Source organism: Astatotilapia calliptera, chromosome 5, assembly GCF_900246225.1.
Source record: "Astatotilapia calliptera chromosome 5, fAstCal1.2, whole genome shotgun sequence".
Taxonomy (NCBI): domain Eukaryota; kingdom Metazoa; phylum Chordata; class Actinopteri; order Cichliformes; family Cichlidae; genus Astatotilapia; species Astatotilapia calliptera.
In genome coordinates, this window is record NC_039306.1 from 12,712,401 (window position 1) to 12,731,802 (window position 19,402).

The 19,402-nt window shown below is 37.1% G+C and overlaps 1 protein-coding gene across 2 annotated transcripts; it reads right to left on the reverse strand.

Moving 5' to 3' along the window:
• Window positions 1–2,632: 2,632 nt before the first annotated feature.
• On the reverse strand, window positions 2,633–15,201 carry LOC113022169 (gamma-glutamyl hydrolase). Of its 2 annotated transcripts, none has more exons than XM_026167297.1 (10): window positions 14,991–15,201; window positions 14,705–14,854; window positions 13,372–13,486; window positions 9,589–9,639; window positions 8,622–8,706; window positions 8,322–8,460; window positions 8,048–8,154; window positions 6,499–6,589; window positions 5,878–6,015; window positions 2,633–3,008 (listed from the first exon to the last, which is right to left on the reverse strand). In XM_026167297.1, the coding sequence occupies exons 2-10, from the start codon at window positions 14,817–14,819 to the stop codon at window positions 2,887–2,889; spliced, it is 963 nt and encodes a 320-aa protein (XP_026023082.1). In that variant the 5' UTR covers window positions 14,820–14,854; window positions 14,991–15,201; the 3' UTR covers window positions 2,633–2,886. The 2 variants fall into 2 exon arrangements, with proteins under 2 accessions (XP_026023082.1, XP_026023081.1); XM_026167296.1 differs by having other exon boundaries at window positions 14,705–14,889.
• Between the last annotated feature and the right edge of the window lie 4,201 nt (window positions 15,202–19,402).

Consider the following 19,402-nt stretch of genomic DNA (forward strand, 5'->3'; position numbering starts at 1 on the left):
GGTGCCATTTGCAATTAAGAAATACAGATAGTTTCTCGCTTTACTCTTAAAGTTAACAAATATGTTTTTTATATTTATCAATCTAAAAAAAATAAACATTTAGTCTGATTTGATGTTACAATTAAAAAAGTGTTTTTATCTGAAGAGTTTGTAAATATCTGGTTTCAACTGTATATTTGATGATTGTCAGCACAAAGAGGGAGAGAGAGGAACAGAGAGGGAGATGCAGAATGAGGAAAGAACAGAGATGGAACAAGAGCAGGTGAGACACACATGTTAGTCAAATGGTGGTTTGCCAAAAGTATCACCGTATCATAGGTCCTCATGTATCTCATACCTAGTGTTTATTTTTAGGTTTGCTATTTTTCAAATTCTACATTTATTAAGTTATGCAGGCTTGTTTGCACAACAAGGCTAAATAATTATATAAACTTTTCTCAATCTAAATATTGTACTTTGACAGAATTAAAAAACAAGTGTAGTGCAGGTCTATGATGATTTTTAGTGCTACTATCATCTAGTTCTGATTCTGGTTCTGTCTTGGTTAAGTCCTCAGTAGTCCTGATTTTGAACTGTTGTAGTCCTGTTTTAATTCCGGATCAGTTCTGGGTCTGGTTGAATTGGGGTTTAGTCCTCGTGTCTTGATGCAGCCCCGACTTTGTTCTGCCTTGCTGCTTAATTAAAAAACTAGTTTAAGGTGTCCTGCATATGTGATATATGAAGTCATTCTTTTTTTAACAAAACTCAAAACAGAGCCAATTAATCTTTCAGTCATTTCTTTTTAACACTGGGAAAAAAATCACTTTACAGTACTGGTTTTAAACATTGTTTCTCACCCCTTTATTTCATGACAAAACAATGACTCTTGGATAGACTGAAGTTTATTTAACTCCCTTTATTGTCTAATCATCTGACACATGGTACAACATACAAACAAGACAGCAACCTCCACCAATCGTACATTCAATACATGTATCAAAAAAAATTAAGATGACTAGCTAAATAGTAAACAAAATTTGGACAAGAATGAGCCTTTTTAATTTCATGTACTAGTTTTAGGAAATTTGCTGATGGGAAAGTTATGAAATCATACTATAACTTTTAAGAGTTCAGCAATTTTAAAATCCAAAATTCATGTACCATCTGTTTGATTATACTTTGATTGTATAGTCCTACTAGCATAATTTAACCTCAGTTAATGTCAATAGAAATATTAAACCTGACAAAAACAACCTGCAAATCATCAGAGAAGCATCATTCTCAGTCAATGTTTTACAAAATATACCATTTCTTAGTAAAAAAATAAAACACTTGGATGCACACCTATGTCCAAAACAATACAATCAAGGTGAGATGAACTTACAACAGATACTGATACTTCTTTTTAAGAATAAAGACGCTCTTAAAAAAAACTGAATACAGTGGTCCCTCGCTATAACGTGGTTTGCAGATTTATTTTATTTTTTTAACAGCACATTGACAATGGTCTACAGCCAGGACGCAGAACACAATCAATCTTGTGCCGTGTTATATAAATTATATGCACTATGCCTGTACAGAATGCGTTCAGCTTGTCAAATTTACACAAATTGTCGATCGCTTAGAGTGTGACTCTGAAGTGCTGTACAGTATGTTTGTAAGTTTTCTCCCCAACAAACACAACAATGCTGACCAAACGTTTGGTACCGTCAAAGTCAATCACGGGTGCCTTAGGTTTCATTATATAATACTGGACTCATTTTTCTACGAAGGTTTGAATTTTGAGAGAGTTTAAACGAGAGAAAAGTGTATAAATGTTCATGCCTGTCTGAGAAAAGTGTATGAAGTGTGCTGTGAGGGGTTTTACAGACTTAAAACATCTATAATAATTGTAAAAAATAAAGTTGGCTACTTCACGGATTTCACCTATCACAGGTTATATTTAGAACATATCTCCCGCGATAAACGAGGGACCACTGTACTTCAAAATGAGATGGTAGTTAAAATATAATTTTGATGACATATGCTGGATGACATGAATAAAAATATGAACTACACACTGATGTTAGAGGATGGGTTGCTGTAAATTATTGTATTATTGTAACAACAGTTTGTTCATAACTGTCAATAATACTGTGCTAATAATAAACATCAACGTGAAAAATTGGTGAGTCAGTGTTTATTGATCATGCCCATTTCATCTTTTTAGTCTTTGGTTATAAAATATATACTTAAATAATATCTTCTTGCTCTGTTAAGGTATCTACTCATTTTTAAGTGCTGTAAGCTCAAATAAATACATTGGGAAGAAAGAAAAATACATTGGAAGTTAGGAATTTACTGGTCCCAGGCTTGGTTTATGCAAACGAATCAGATAAGACAATTACCCATATACCAAAAATGGTGTCTTAATAGATCCTAACCCCAAAGCAATGCTGTCAAAAAATAAAGTGAAAGTAATAAATAAATTAAAATCAAACCAAAAAAAAGTTAGCAGCATACGTTAAGGATCCTGCAGGTGGCTTAAACACATTCTGGAATAAAAATGATCAGACTAGTAACTCACCCCTCCCCCCCAAAATTGCAAGGTTTATTTGGATTAAAACCAGTGCTAAAAACATGTCTTGAAAATACTGCAGGAGAAAAAAAAATACACTTGTTGAGCATTTCCTTTTATTTTTTCTCCCAAATTAATTACTTGGGACTTTATTTGCATTCTGACATATTTTCAGCTATCATCTATCACTACATTTCAATCACAGTTTCATTTCTGCATTTTATCTGTGACTTGATTTCTTAGGCCACTGTATGTTGAAACTCTATCAAGTTTAAAGCAGAAAATTAACCAAGATTTGACTAACTTGGACTAGGCTGTGACCAGGTATGGTTCATCTTCAGCACTGATCATCAATCAAAGTAATAATTCTGCACAAAAACAGCATCAAAGCCTCTGTAAACAGGAGGAAAGTTGTAAATGAGAGCTTTGTCCTCCTCATCAGGACTGGGGTAATGATGGTGGTTTTTCATGGCTGGAGGAGAAAAAGGAGGAAAGAAAAGACAACACAAAGTAGTGGAGTAGTTTAATAATACAGCAAAAAGGCTACTCTCTTTATAAAAAGTGCTGAATGACTGTTATGCATCAGCAATGACTTAAACATAAATGAACCATTTGCTGCATTAATTCACAAATTCCAAAATGTCTTACCACAACAAACATCTCAAATTTAATCACCAAGTTAAAAATGTCAGTGTTTTGCTCTGCATCAGAACTACTGTTTCTAGGCAATAACAGTGTTTGTTGAATGTACTTTTTTTTTATATTAAAAAAATATATATTTTTAAACACACAATATGATCAAATGCAATTTCAGTGATGGGATCTAGAAAATCAAATGATTAAAGTTTTAATTTTGAGAGGTATAAAACAAAATATACTGCTCAAAAAAACAAAACAAAGGACACTTTTTAAAATCAGTATTGCATCAAACTACCGACTACCATTTTTGATTTGCTGCAATGAAATTTCGGACTAGCATGCCGCATCATTTTTCACTTTTTTCTGTGTGAGAATTCACCCGTTTATAAATTGATAATTTTAATTTCCATCAAACAATGTAACATCCTTTAATTCCTAACACACGCCATATCAGTATAGCTATTAAACATTTTTCCCCTATTGAGATCTGACATGTTTTCAAAGTTTCTTTAATTTTTGCAGCAGTGCATAAAAGTGGCTGTAAATCGTAAACATGTTTGGGGATCCTCTCAAATTAAAGCCAAATGTCTGTGCTTCAGTGTTATCGTGGGATTACCTTGGCCTCCAGTAACACTGTGAGGAATTTTGGAGTCATTTTTAACCCTTTACAGCCGATCGGAGCGGGCACGCTCTGTTTTGCGTAACTATTTTTAAATCCCGGTAGCTCTGCAACCACGTAAGCTAGCGCAATAATTTTTTTTGCATATGAAACTGGAGGAGTTGTACTTACATCTGATGCCATCAGCTTGTCCTAGGTCACAGTTTCCTTCCACATATAGCTTTGCAAAAACTGCATAAAAATCACTTGCAGCAACAAAACATGATATTCCAGAAACAGGCTTCGCCGATCCATCAGCTGTTTGTAACACTTCCTACGTCCATCAGCGCGAACTATCACATGACCGCATGACCTGCCCGAAACCAGAAGTGACGTCATTTTGCGGAAATGTAGTTTTTTACGATCGGGGCCTTATGAGCTTGTGTTTTACTTGTTATGTGTTTTAAAAAGTTATGTTTGAGTTTATGACTTTCTGTGTCGTTTCTGGGATGCTTAGGACTCATATTGCACTGCTGGAAATAGTTTATTTTGATGCATATGCTGTTATTTTGCAAAGTTGCACTATAATATTTATTTTCGTTTTTCCTGCAGTATATAAAAATTGGTGTATTTCAAAAAGAAAACTATGAAGACACTCAAAATAAATTTCCTGTGGTGGGAAACTAGTTTGTGTAACTTTTTTGTATTTACAGTTTTGAGGGATAAGCCTCTTAAATTTCTCTAACTAGAAATATATGTTAAAAAAACAAAAACGATTTTCAATTTTTTTGTAGTTTATTGCACTTTTTTGCAATTTATGTAATTACTATGCACCTAATGCAGACATATTATTAAAGTTTGGGCTATAATGGTTGTATTGATGTATAGCAACTTGAAATGCTCCCAAAAATGGCTCCACAGCATGTAAAAATATAATATAAGCTCTGGCAAACTTGGTTCTATGGTAGGTCTTAAAGGGTTAAACAGGATACATCCTTCAATGCAAACATTAAGAAATATGTGGGACTGCTTTCTTCCATTTGCGCAATATCTCTAAAATTAGAAACATCCTATCGCAGAGAAAAACTTGTTCATGCATTTGCTACTTTCAAGCTGGACTACTGTAATTCTTTATTATCAGGATGTCATGAAAACTCCCTGAAAAGCCTTCAGTTAATCAAAATGCTGCAGCGAGAGTACTGACAGGGATTGGCAAGAGAACATATTTCTCTTAGATTGGCTTCTCTTCGCTGGCTCCCTGTTAAAATCCTTCTTCTCACATACAAGGTCTTGTATAATCATGCCCCATCTTATCTTAAAGACCTTATAGTACAATATCCCCCCAGTAAAGCACTTCCCTCTCAGTCTGCAGGCTTACTTATGGTTCCTAGGATATTTAAAAGCAGAATGGGAGGTACAGCCTTCAGCTTTCAGGCCCCTCTTCTGTCTCAACCAGCTCCCAGCTTGAATTTGGGAGATAGACACCCTCTCTACTTTTAAGATTAGGGTTAAAACTTTCTTTTTTGACAACGCTTATAGTTAGCGCTGGATGAGGTGACCCTGAAGCTACCCTTAGTTGTGCTGCAATAAGACCTAGGCTTGATGCACAGAGCATTTCTCCTTCTCTCACCCCTTTTTCATTCACCATGTGTTTATACACCACTCTGCATTTAATTATTAGTTATTATTATTATTATTCTCTGGCTTTCTTCCAAAGCATGTTTTTTTGTCTTGTCTCCCTCCACTCACCCCCAACGGTGTGGCAGATGACTGCGCCTAGTTCTGCCAGTGGTTTCTTCCTGTTAAAAGGGGAGTTTTTCCTTCCCGCTGTTGCCAAAGTGCTTGCTCATAGGGGGGGTTGTCTGATTGTTAGGTTTCTCTCCATTATTGTCTTTACCTTACAATATTACAGCAAGTTCCTTGGGGAAACTCTAGTTGTGATTTTGTGCTGTATACTTTAAATAAAATTGAATTGAATCAAATCCTGATTATTTCATTTTCAAGTCTACTATAGTGATGTGTAGAGGCCAAATTATTAAAAACAAAATACGTGATTGTCCTAATATCTACAGGCTGGACTTGGATTGGACAGACTTTGTGTTACCTTCAGAAACAAAGAAGCTGGCAGTGTAGAAGCTGGCCCTTACAGCGGAAACAGAATGAATCATTCCTGGCTTATCTACCCACTCAAAAGGACTTTTCTCTGGATGCCATTGCACAGCATAAAATGGGTAATGGTTGGCTGAAAACAAGAGACATTATTAATATTGTTATTTCAAATCATTGTCATCAGCACAAACTTTTAAAAAATAGGTTCATCAACACAAAATATGTCACAGCAAATTTAATTCCAATGTTGTTTCCCTAAAAACAAGTTACGGCAGTGGTTCCCCAGCTTTTTTTGCTAGCTAGGCCCCCCTGTTTTACAAGAATATCTGCCCACCCCACAGCTCTGCGCCCCCCCACTTTGGAAACCACTGAATCATGGAGTGATCAATTATATTTAAAACAAGAAAAATATGAGTGACTGTCATCAGAGAGTTTTCCTGTTGGACTGATCCAAGGTTTCGAGTTGTACAGTGGTGCTGCCATCTGGTGGATAGTTATGCCAAATTTCATGCTGACCTCAAATTCAGATAATTTTTTTTGTGTGTTTAAGACAGCAGAATAGAATCCATTATGTAATGAATGGCATGGAAACTACAGGGTAGTTAATACATGTTACCTTCCATAGTAGAGATGAATTCTTTCTTTCCATCACTGTTAGTGGACAGGATCTTGTAAAACCTCCTGAGTTTGGCATTTCGACTGTAATTCTGTAAATGGAATGGTAAATGATAAATGGATTTGTTCTTATATAGTGCTTTTCTACTCTGAGCACTCAAAGCGCTGTATACAACTTGCCTCATTCACACAACCATTTTTTTTTAAATATCCTTTCTACGCAAGTGCTTTCCATCTAACATTCACATGCATTCATACTTAAGTGAATGCATCAGAGAGCAACTTGGAGTTAGTATCTTGCCCAAGGATATGTGGCACGCAAACTGGAGCAGACGTGGAGGTTAGTAGGTGACCTGCTCTACCACCTGAGGTACAGCCACCCTAAGTGGTTCAAAAACACCAATTATATATTAATAGATGCATTTCATAATAAAATAATGTTTTTTTTAATATTTTATCATTCACAATCTACTGTTTGAATATTTTACTGTATACAGTAACCATTTACTTTCTCCCGTTTGGCTACAGCAGGCAATGAGGTGTGTTTAGGGTGACTTTGTTAATTTGAGTTTCGATGAAACTGCCATATACAGGCATTTGTTTCTACACCTTTATTTTGTTTGGGTTTACTGTGATAACCATCATGCAACATGTTTACAATAATACAGTTAAGTTATTTAATTTCACTTAATGTGTGTTAAAATCTAAGTAGTATTATCTTTTATGTTTAAGAAACGGTGATGTTGCTGAATTGCTTTTGTTTGGTTAGTTCTCACGATGATGACGACGCTGAGTGATCCTGTCACTGAACGCTGAATAAATCATCTGTAAACAAGAACTTGTCCGTGTGGTGGCTGACAGGAGCAACAATATCTGTCCACTTTTAGACTTGTTGAAAGACAAATGTGGAGCCTCATTCTGGACCTTCTGCAGACCTTTCATGTGCGTGTTTGCAATTTATTTCTAACAACACCAAAATTTGAGATACAAGCCAATAATTTATTTGGTCAAAAGAAGCGCAATTAGAGCACATGTTCAATCTCCATTTATATAAATTATATGTACAATGTGGAAGATGATAATTTTCTTAACGGCACACATTCATGGAAGAAAAGCTTACATTTCAGCTCCTTTGTTGCTGAGGTGCACTGTAATGTTAGTATGCTAAAGTAGAAAACTAAACATAGTTTATGCTTATGTTTACTTTCCACCCATAAGTACTTCACCAGAAATTTGTAGTAATATCCAATTTCCCTGGGTAATTTTGGACAGTTTTCAGGACAGTTTTCAAAGGTGTTTCAGGTGTTTCTTGGTTTAAGTACGATGGTACTTATGAGACTGTATTTTAAAAGAAAACCCCCCCCCCAAAAAAAACAAAAAAACAAAAACAAAAAAAAACAAGGAAAAAAAACAGATCCCTTGCAACCTGTTCTACTTCCATTAACAGATTGGTATATAATAAACATTTTAAAAGTTTCAGAAAAAATAAATAAAACAAAAACTTCACCTATGACAGGAAGAAAAGAAAAAAAAGAAGAAGCAGAAATTACCTGCATGGACAGACTCCAACTGTGGAAGTTTGCAGTGATGTTTTCACTAGCCAAAGACCGCAGCAAATCTTTGGGAAAATTCCGGAATAATCGGCTAGATGGGGCCACTGGCGGATGGATACAGATTTGTGTCACAGAGAATGACAAGGAGTATATTTTCATGGAATAAATATATAAAAATATGCTAATTTGAATGACTCTGAAAGAATGTAAGCCAACTTGTATCTAACCTGACAAAATAACCAAATGGAATAACAGAAAGTAACAGAAAAACCTGATGTGAGTGTCAGAGGTAGAGCCACAGCCTTAGTATCAGTAAGCGTGAGGAGGTTTTTGTTGGCAGTCAGGACAGTGAGCTGCTGGAAGCCCTGGCAGGTTCCCCAAATAGGGAAGTAGTCTCCAGCATCATTGCCCTGCAGGACCAAGGAGTGAATAAAGACAAGGTACCAATACATGAAGGCAATGGCCATTATTTTTAAGCCTAAGTCTTTAGATAGCTCTAAAGATTTAGATATATAAAAAAATCTCAGGGTCGTCAGTCCTGATAGACAGTTAAACAAATCAAAACCCATACCTTCAGAGCCAAGTTGTAAAAGATCTTGGCAGCTCGACTGAACTGTGACGTCTGAAGATCTACATCTCCACCTGGCAACAACAACCTGAGGAGCCACAATTTAGACAAATAAGCTAGGAGGTGCTTCAATGGAATTGTGTCTACCTTTTCAAATTTGTGTAAAAGCAATAAGTACAATGCCTTCAAGTGTAACTCTTAATATCTCATGTGTTAAAATTACAACCAGTAAGCATATAGAAATGTTAAAGCCAGACATTATAGATACTAGAACAAAGGTCTGAATAACTTCTAACGAAACTGGATGGATGCAACTGATGTGCAGCAGTGAGAAAAAATTTATGGTGTGCAGTTAAATCATGCCTTTTGAACATACAGCTAAGCTTCATATTTCTGTCTATTTCATTAGAATATACTTTTCATTCACCAAATCACATGCCAATAGAAAACGAGTCATTATCATGAAAACTAACTTGAGGTTCAGTGACTGTCAGGTTTGCCAACAACCTGTTCTCTAGCATGCTTAGACTCTCTAACCTACATATGATGTGTGTAACAAGGGAAAGATCCCCACAGCGCAGCTGATGTGTGTGTACTTGTTAAGGCACAGCACATGTGGTGGTCTAATAACATGAATTGACATTGTAGCGATTAAAGCACTATGTGCCTGTAGCGTCTTTGGTTAACCTTGAGTGTAATATCTTTCTAAGCGGCCTGGAGTCAGAAAGATATTCTCTCCACTCAGAGAAACTTGGTTACAAGGTAATCAACCAATCTACAACCTAAGCCTTGACCACCCTCTGAAGCTTATGAGCCAATCCAATAACCTATGTTGCTGCAATATAACATAAAGAAAGCTTGCAGTACAAATTAAGTGTAAATAAAGACAATATCTGTTTAAGACCTATGATTACACCTTATTCGAACTACAACAAAATGCGTTCAGTATGAAAGACAACGGTCAACTTACCCGTTTATTGAGTTAAATATCTTGGCGTACTCTTCTTCTGTGCGATTGATTCTGTTAAAAAAAGAAGAAAAAAAAAGAAAACAAGCAAATGTAAGAAGTAAAATCCTTGCCTATGAAGGAAAATCAAATTAGTTATTAATCACATTTGAGGAACACTACTCTTATGAGACAAGTCATTTTGTCAGGTTTAAAATTATAGATTTAAAAAAAAAAACACCACACACACACACACACACACACACACACACACACACACACACACACACACACACACACACACACACACACACACACACACACACACACACACACACACAAAAAGCAAACCTGAAAAATAAAGAAACGTTAGAGAAGAATCTCCAATCCCAATTCACTCCATAAACATTTGAAGAATTACACATTTTGTTTTCTAGAATTTTGCCTGTACATACCATGATGATAGATTTTAAATTAAATACTCAAGATAAAAACACAACACAGACTTTTTGGCTTAAATGCCTAGGAATTATAGCTATATTTATATATCCTGATCAGGCATAACATTAAGACCAACTGTGTAATTGTGTTGCCCCCCCCTTTTGCTGTCAAAAGAGCCTAGACTCAACGAAGCATGGACTCAACTCCTGAAGGTGTGCTATATCTGGCACCAAGATGTTAGTAACAAGTCCTGTTAAGTCCTGTAAGTTGGAGGCTGGGGCTCCCTGGATTGGATTTGTTTGTCTAGTTTGTCCCACAGCTGCTTTATTGAATTTAGATGTGGGGAATTTGAAGACCCGGTCAGTATCTCAAAGTCATTGTTGTGCTCCTCAAACCATTCCTGAACCATTTTTGTTTCGTGACAGTGCGCATTATCTTGGTGAAAAAGTTAATAGCTATCAGGGAATACAGTTTCCATCAAAGGGTCTACATGGTCTGTAACAATCCAAATTTATTTATAAAGCACTTTAAAATACTTAGCACAGGACCAAAGGGCTGTACAGTAAATAACTTAAACAATGCAATGTTAACAATGCTTAGGTAGTTGGTATGTTCCCAAGTAGCATCCACATGGACCCAAGATTTCCCAGCAGAATATCACCCAAAGCATCACACTGCCTCGGCCAGCTTGTTTAATATGCTTTTGGGCCTTTCGTTGACACGTAAGCGGTATTTTGGATCACTGAAAACTGAGATTCTTAAAAACTCCTGCCAGGGTGGAGTTTTCAAAAAGTCACTTTTTGCATTTATCTGTGGACGAGGAAAACGGAGACTTAGTCACGCAACGTCAAATGTGTGCGCCTTTTTTGACGACATGCTGTGCACCACATTATTATTTATGTGAGATGCATTTCTACAATGGCAGATAAAGACAAAAATACTGTTGCTGTTACTATCTGTAGTTTTTACAGGCTTACATATACACACGCAATTTTTTGAAACTGCACGTGTGGACGGGTTTTTATTTAATTTTTTTAACGAAAATGGAAAATCTCTCTTTTTCAAAAATACCCATGTACGGGTGGACGCAGCCTTAAATAACAGAAAACAAAACCATCTTTATGGTGTAATTATTTTACATGTAGTTATTTTTCTTTTTTTAACTGTGTAAGAATATTCAACGTGCCTGTCTGTGCAAAATGAGTTTAAAAACAAACAACTGTGGGATACTGTTTGTCCGTGATTTATACACGGGGAACAATTTGTGGCAGGATCAGCCTGACATTATTTGTATCCCACTGTAACTTTACTGTATAAAGAGCTAACATCTCCAATATTTCAGGAGTAGTTAATCATTACAACAAGTGTTTGTGAACTAAGAATCATGAATGTGGGATACTGTTTGTCCGTGAAACACGGATACCTACCTTGGCACCACCGTTGTGCAGCTGAAGCCAAAGGCAAGATATGCTTCATCATATTTTCTAGTCTTTGGCTTGAAAGGAAGTTGGTTTGGAAGCATATTTGGCGGTGCTTCATCTTCTGCTTTGTGTTTGTGTGGGAACCCTGTCAAAAACCTGTGCATTACACTAGCAGTGTCCAAGCATTCTTTTTTTATCCATACCATGCCCCCCACTTCGGGAATCACTGCCCTAGCAGGTGCCATAATGAAGAGATAATCAATCTTATTTACTTATGTTAGTGGTCATAATATTATGTCTGATTGGTATGTAGTCTACAACCAAGAGATGCTTTCATAAAAGTAAGTACAGAGTGTTTAAAACATGGTGCAAACCACTGGTTACACCGAAGAACGGAAAGGCCAGGTGAGAAAACATTAAAAAAAAAAAAAAAAAAAAGTTTGGCCATGTTCTGCACTACAATTCTTTAAACAGATATTCTCTCTCTTTGCAAAATATTGCAAAAGCAACCCAGATGTATCATGAGGCAAAAAAACTGGGATACTCTTCAATGACCTGGTCAGTCACCTGTCAGCCCAACAGAGCATACCTTTAAGTTACTGCAGACAAACTCAAGGCAGAGAGAGCCACCAATTCCTCTGACATCGTCTTATTAATCGTTAGCTTACTATGCAAACATGACAAGTGAAATCTCCCGCAGCAAGCTTAAACGTGTGAGAGGTTGATCGCAGAGAATCGCTGAGCTTATGTGAGTGCGTGTGTAAAAGCAGCAGGATATATATTTGACTACGATGACCTGGATGACTGAGAACCTTCACAGACAGATATATATTTTATATATATAAGACCAAGAGCCAAATAAGACAGGTCAGGGTGAAGAAGTGACAGCCAAAGAAAAGCTTAACACAAAACGGAGAAGTTATGGCAAATCAGACTATAAGGCAAGAAGAAAGTGCAGCTTTATGGTTTCATGGACAAAAGAATTTCTGTGGCTGCGATATGACGAGCTAAATAACCAGGGCTGCACATAAGTGGTCCGCAGGTGCGCATTCGCTGTCAAAATAAAAAACACGCACAAGGGTTAGGGTTAAATTTAAAAACTGTACTTTTGAGTTAAAATATATATTTATAATTTTAATAAATGACAAATTAAAAGGGCATGAACATTTTTTTTGTATCGAAAAAATATCGAACCGTGACACCAAAGTATCGAACCGAACCGTGAATTTCGTGTATCGTTGCACCCCTAAAAAAAATAAATATATATATATATATATATATATATATATATATATATATATATATATATATATATATAGCCTGCTAGCACGCGTGCCACTAATACCATAGACACAATAATTAATATTTTGTATTACTTCTACCACCCCATTTAAAGGAATCTTGTCTTTTGGCATGATGTCGTTCGCATTCCAAAGGTACCACCATTTCAATTTTGATTAACAGCTAAATCATGAACATTCATGATGTGTTATAATCCAAACAAGGTGGAATATCGTTATCAGTAAAAAGAAAAGTATGATGAGGTACTAAACATATGATGTGCACTAAGTGGCATGTGGCTCAAACAGTACTGAGATTATTGCAATGAATTGAGTCAGAGCCAATTTCTTAATCACCCGAAACATTTGTTTTGTACAGACAATTAGTCAGAAAAAAAACACTTATTAAAAAACATATACAATTAAATGACTACTGTGTAAAACAATAAGTTGTCTGGTCGAGTAATGAATTTTCGTTTTGTATGCAAATCATATGTGAATTGTATGAGTGCTTCAAGGGGTGCTGAAAGAGACAGAGTAAATGCATATAAGAAATACACAGCAAACACATAGAGGTCATGAAGGGACCTGATGACCACAGGTTGGTCTAGGTGCACACAAGTATTATTAAGGATAATTTCCTTAAACTCATCTAACTTTCTTACCGAATAGGTACAACCCTGGCCCCAGCAGCCTCTAGGTATTTGACATAGGAGGCAGCTATGTAAGAAGACCCACGAGCAAACTGGTCCCATGGAAGGTTTTCCTGTGCCAACACACCTAGCAAGAACATAAGACACATGATATAGCAGATATTACGAGAAAGAACTCAAACAGTTAAAGTGAAAATGTTGTTTAACCATGGTTAAAGTTAAAAAGTTCACTGAAAAGGACAGCTTTAGACAGGACTGTCATACTAAAAATGCCTAAAAAATTAAAATAAAACAACCCACCAAGGAGTCACTTTTCCTAATTTCTTTTCTGTGTACATAGTTGAAAGTGAACAAAGTAACAAATTTTGCATAGTATGATTTTTCATTCTGGGCTATCCTTTTTAAAAGAACACACTTTGAGTATTGTAAAATTAGATTAATATGGCCTTTATCAAAAACAACCAATTCAGTTACTAATGAAGTGAGATAATCTAATGAGTAAGCAGAACAATACTATTAAACTATAAATTAAAAGAAGAAAAGAGAGAAGCTAAGGGGTGGAAGTGAAAGCAGTGGGAGCAGCAGTCAACAGTTCGTTGAGACCTCAAATTCATTTCTTTTTGGGCACAGATATTCAAATGCCCCTGTGAACGCCAGCTGTTGGTTATCTTCTTTATCTGAACATCGCTCAAATTTATCTGTGAATCGTGATATGATTTTATTCTTTCAAATGTAGCCAAAGCTGAAGTTATTGTTAGACTTAAAATCTTGTGTCTATCCAGCTACTTCCTCTAATTGAAATCTCAGTTGAATTGGATTTAGCAATGAAACAGGTTGGGTGCATTACAGCAAAATTAGGTTCTCCGGCAAAGTGCAACATTAAAACTTGTTGATCCAATACATAGCATAGCCTCAATTAAAGGACAGGTCAAAAATACGTCCCAAGTGGGGTTAAAAGCAATAGGTTAAATATAATCTATTTTCTTATCGTTATTGATAGCATTAACACCATTAAACTTAAGAGTGAACAACATATAATGAAAATGTGACTTGCACTGATTTTTTCCCCAAATATTGGACCATGGCAATAAACACAAAGCAGACATCTTGAGAAGACAACCAAAAGTCTATGATCAAAAACATAATATCTCAATATAACAGCGCGTAAACCAATCCACAGGGAAGACATCCCCTTCCTCACTCACCCCCCAATCCGTGTAACACACCTTTTCTCGAACGTTCCAGACGAGAATTACATAAGACCCTTCAACTATCCACGTGTATAAACGACTTCTACGGGGACCAGTACTTACTAAATACAACCGTTCATGTGACCAAATCTTACCGATAATTGGTCGGTAATTGAGCTGCTGGCGGGTTCTCCCTACAGCACACAGAGCGGGTGAGCACCAGAGGAAGGCGGTCAGCACCGCGAAGATTGCTGCAGCTGTTCGAGGCATTCAAAACACCGCGCACAATTCCTAAAACAAAACCGCTGGAGGGGGCAATCAATGTCAGCTGGATTGCAGGCTGGAAATGAAAGATTACAAAAGTTTGTTGCTGTTTTGCCTGTTAAAATAACAAACAGCTGACAAAAAGGTTAAAGCGTTCATTAAAATGAGCAAAATTACAATGAAGCAATCCCAGAAATGATGCCGTCCTCCGGGTGCTGATGCTGTGCTCCAGGAGGTCGTCCGGCTTCTCTCGCAGTCCTCCTACTTTCCTCGGTCTGTATTCTGAGGTGTTCCGACTATCAAGTCAGTCACGTGTGGCACTCGCCTGCAAAAAGCAACGTCATCCTGAGTAGCCTCCTCCTTTCTGGTGCGTCCCCATTAAAAAGACAGAGATAGCGCGATCAGACGGCATCGTCAGACTCCTCCTCTACACAGGTACAGCTAAATACTGGGCGTTTGGGTTTTAACAAAGAGAAACACTGAGCATGTATGAGTCAGCTAAGACAAAATAGATTGCAGAATAACAGAGATGATTATAATTAAATGCAAAGTCGCCCGAAAGCATGTGGAAGTGTGACCCACAATGCAATTCCAGAAAAAAGGCAGAGGAAAACGTTTGGGAGAAATAATAAGAGTTATAATAATAATAATAATAATGATAAGAATGATAATAATAATAATATCCCCAAAGTTTGATTCTGTTCATCTGGATGCAGCGTTTTCAGTGGGAGAAACGTTTCGTCACTCATCCAAGCGACTTCTTCAGTCTCAGCTGACTGTAGGTTTCCCCAATCTTATAAACAGTACATTTGCATAATAACTGAAACCAGCCCACTGAAGGAACAATGGCCCGGGAGATCAGTTCCTTGATCATTAATATGCAAATTCGCATGACCATTGATTAACAACCACTGATCAAAGTTCATTGATCAAAGCCCACTGATCAATGGCCATGAGTACTATTCACAGAGAGTTGGGGAATGGCTGCAATCACAGCATTGTAAGATGGCGAAAGATGTACCCTTAGGCCCCCTCCTCGATTCAAAGATGGTCTTTCCCTTTTGACTTAAATGGCCTCCTCTACTCCTCGCTCAAACTAGCGTTCCTCCCTGTCCAGAATGTGTACATCCTCATCCTTGAAAGAGTGTCCACTGGCCTGTAGGTTTAAATATACTGTGGAGTCCTGGCCTGACGAGGTGAAAAAATAATAATAATTAAATAATAATAAATAATAATAATTATAAAAGGAAAATGATAAAACAGATAAATCCACTCACAACAATTCTTGTTTTTATCCTTAGAGCCTCAGTGTGTCAAAGCCCTTCCAGTGGCTACACCTGCTTGACTTCCACCACTACCAACAAAGATGGCACGGAGCCACACCGGTAGATCCTTCTACTGACTGATAATTGACCACAGGGAGTTTTACATCAACAAGCTGATTTATGAGAAACCTCCCTGACCTTCCTTCGCCTTTTGTACCATAGCCCAGCACACCCAACAGCGATGTGGAGACCCTTCAGCTGTCCCTCATATGGTTGAAGTGGAGGGCTCCAATTGACTCCATGCAAAAAAAAAAAAAGGATGATGAGTCTCTTCAAAAATGTTATATTCAACTGAGTTCAGTGTTCACTACAGACGTTACGACTGACCGCCCTGTAGACCTGAGCAATGAGATTACTACCTCAGAAACCCACGTGAGAAACAGTTTTTTCATAATCTCTGAGGGGAGATGGCCTCAGAGATTAGTTGTATTTCTTGGAAAGAGGCCAACTAGAGGAGGTCAGGCATGATGTTGTTCATGTTAAGATCAACCTCAAAGTCTAGCAGAAGGAAAAGGAGAAAATGAAAATGAAAAAAAAAACCTCCAAATGGCAGCCCTAACCAAGCGTCAAGCTCCTGGCTGGAGAAGAAAACAGAATGATTTGACCCAAACATCTGAGCTAAGGACTGCTCCAACACAGACAACACTGTTGATTACAAGGATGGCAAAACTGGGGGGAGGCACAGGACAAACTCGAACTTACTCTGCCTCAGGTGACTCCTTAAGTTGATAGCACCACACCCACAGCACACACAGATGATAGCATATAGCCTATGTTCACACTTATAAGCTATTCCCTACCTTAAAGACAAATTCGGTCTCTCTAACTCCTCCACAGCTCCGTTTTCACTCTGTCCGGCTGTCAGGACACACAGTATGAGAAAGTTTTACTTTATCACTTGCATGTAATAATGAATTAGAGGAAATCTAAATTTAAATATGCATTTCGCCTTTTGCCTGCTGTCAGACATTTTTAATAAGCTATGATTTATTGTGCTGGGGTATCAGATTATTTTGACCTCTGAGGACCTCAATGTAGTTAAACCTGGAGGGTTTGAGCCTCTCTCTCTCTCTCCCTCTCTCTCTCTCTCTCTCTCTCTCACACACACACACACACACACACACACACACACACACACACACACACACACACACACACACACACACACACACACACACACACACACACATTTTTGTCCCCAGTCAACTATTATTGTCTTACCAATGTAGACTCACAGCTGGTAAGATAAGTGACCTATTTAGGAGGCCAAAAAAAAGATCCATCACACACTCTATGGTAGTTAGATTTCACTAAAACTAAACTAAATAATTCATAAAGGATATATTCATAGTTTTAATATATGTTAGTTTGGTAAAAAAAAAATACAACTTACATGATGAGGGTTTGATGCACATGTTTACTGAGAGTTTAGACGTCTACAAGACTATGAGACAGCCAAAGGTTCAGTATTTTAATTGTAATACCTATACTGAGTTTCTTTAAATTTTGCCTGTGTGTGCCCTCCATAGCATAATCGTTAAAAAAAAACACAAAAACAAAGCATTTACAGACTAACTGAAAACAGCAAAGTTAAAACAGAAATAGCTAGACAAACTAATTACAAAATGCACACACACCCATTGAGAGCAATTGTACCCTTATTCTTTATACCTCTATGGGAGAAGATGGGGACTTTGAGAAACAGTACTACAAACTCTTTGCTTTACTATAACAAGTTTGTTTGAGTGAGAACATAAATGTGCAGCTAACACACACACACACTTGAACATTTTTGATGTATCAAAATCTGGTCGTTGTGTGTGAGGAATGACGTGTGTTTAGGTACGACTTTATTGCGACAGAGCAGCAAGGTGTGATAGAATGATTTACCTGTGTGCGTCATGGATGAACTAAGTGATTAATGTCCTGATATGTCTTATATATGCATACCTAAGTCTGGCAAAAAAGCAGACACCACTATGTATGAAAGACAAGATGCAGAATGAGGATCTCATCTGAGCTTGATTGACGGTTAGCTCGGTTGGTTCCAGTGAGTCACACCTGATTCTGAGTGATAGCCTGAATTGTACTCTACTCCTGACTGGGTCCCTACTTATAATCCAGTCAGGAGTAGAGTACTCCAATACTATTTATTGATGTTTTGTCTCTACTTTGTTTCTCATAACCATTGTTACATTCTTACGATGCCTATTCCACGTAAAAACAGCAACATGCTTTCTGTATGACACACAGCAATGACCTAGAATAAACCTGTCTAGATTTTTACGTCTGTTGTTTGTGCCATATGTGTAAATGCACTTGTGTGATCAATGAATGATCAAAAAAGGAGGAGAGTAATGGAAAATGATAAGATTATGCTCTTCTCAGTGCCAAGGTGACCTAACTGAAAAGAAACTTCTATAGTATCATGTTTTGTCTCCATATGATCTTTTAATACAAGATATGCTCAACTGTACAAGTTATCTTTTGCACAGAATGTTCTGACTCTGCTCTGTGACCACGCCAAGTAGATAACTTGTGTCAATAAATTATTCTGTGCATGTTATTATTCTTTGTCTAAACCCATGCAGACTGCTGCTGCGCTCTAAATTGTTGTTTGATCCCTTTGCAAAGGCAAATTAAAACCCTGGAAAGAAAACCTGCTTAGGTGTAAATCAATTGATTTCAGATTTCCATAATGAGAGATGATAGACTTTCTGATTTAAAGTACCTTCAGAACCTGCAATCCATGTAGATAGGCCTTGCCAAAATAAAGAATATTTTTATTCTTTTCGTTTCGGGACTATTCCACCTTATCACAGTATGGCAGCTGTGATTTACACAAACCAGCCTAATCCTGCTTTGTACATTTTGCCCACACTGCATCTCTGCTGTAGTTGTGTTAATGTCAAAAGTTCTGCTGACCTGTACATTATCAACTTCACTGTTGTTATATGCCTTATTTTCTGTATTATGTCAGCAGGTTATTTCATTGTACACATTGGCTTATTAGACCAATTGCTGTTCTTATTGGTTTTACATTCCAACCTATTCAATTTTCCTTTTAAACATAGATAACATCATCTATGTATGTTAGAGAAAGCAGGGAGTGTGTTGGCATTTAAGCACTGCTCAGCAAAGGTGCCCACTTTAAAACTGCCCTTTCTGTAAAGTCTGTCATTAGGGAAGTGAAGGCATATCCTCTGCTGGGCTATTGTTATCTAAGAGTTAGAGAAACAGAGAGAGATTGAGCTGTAGGTGAGA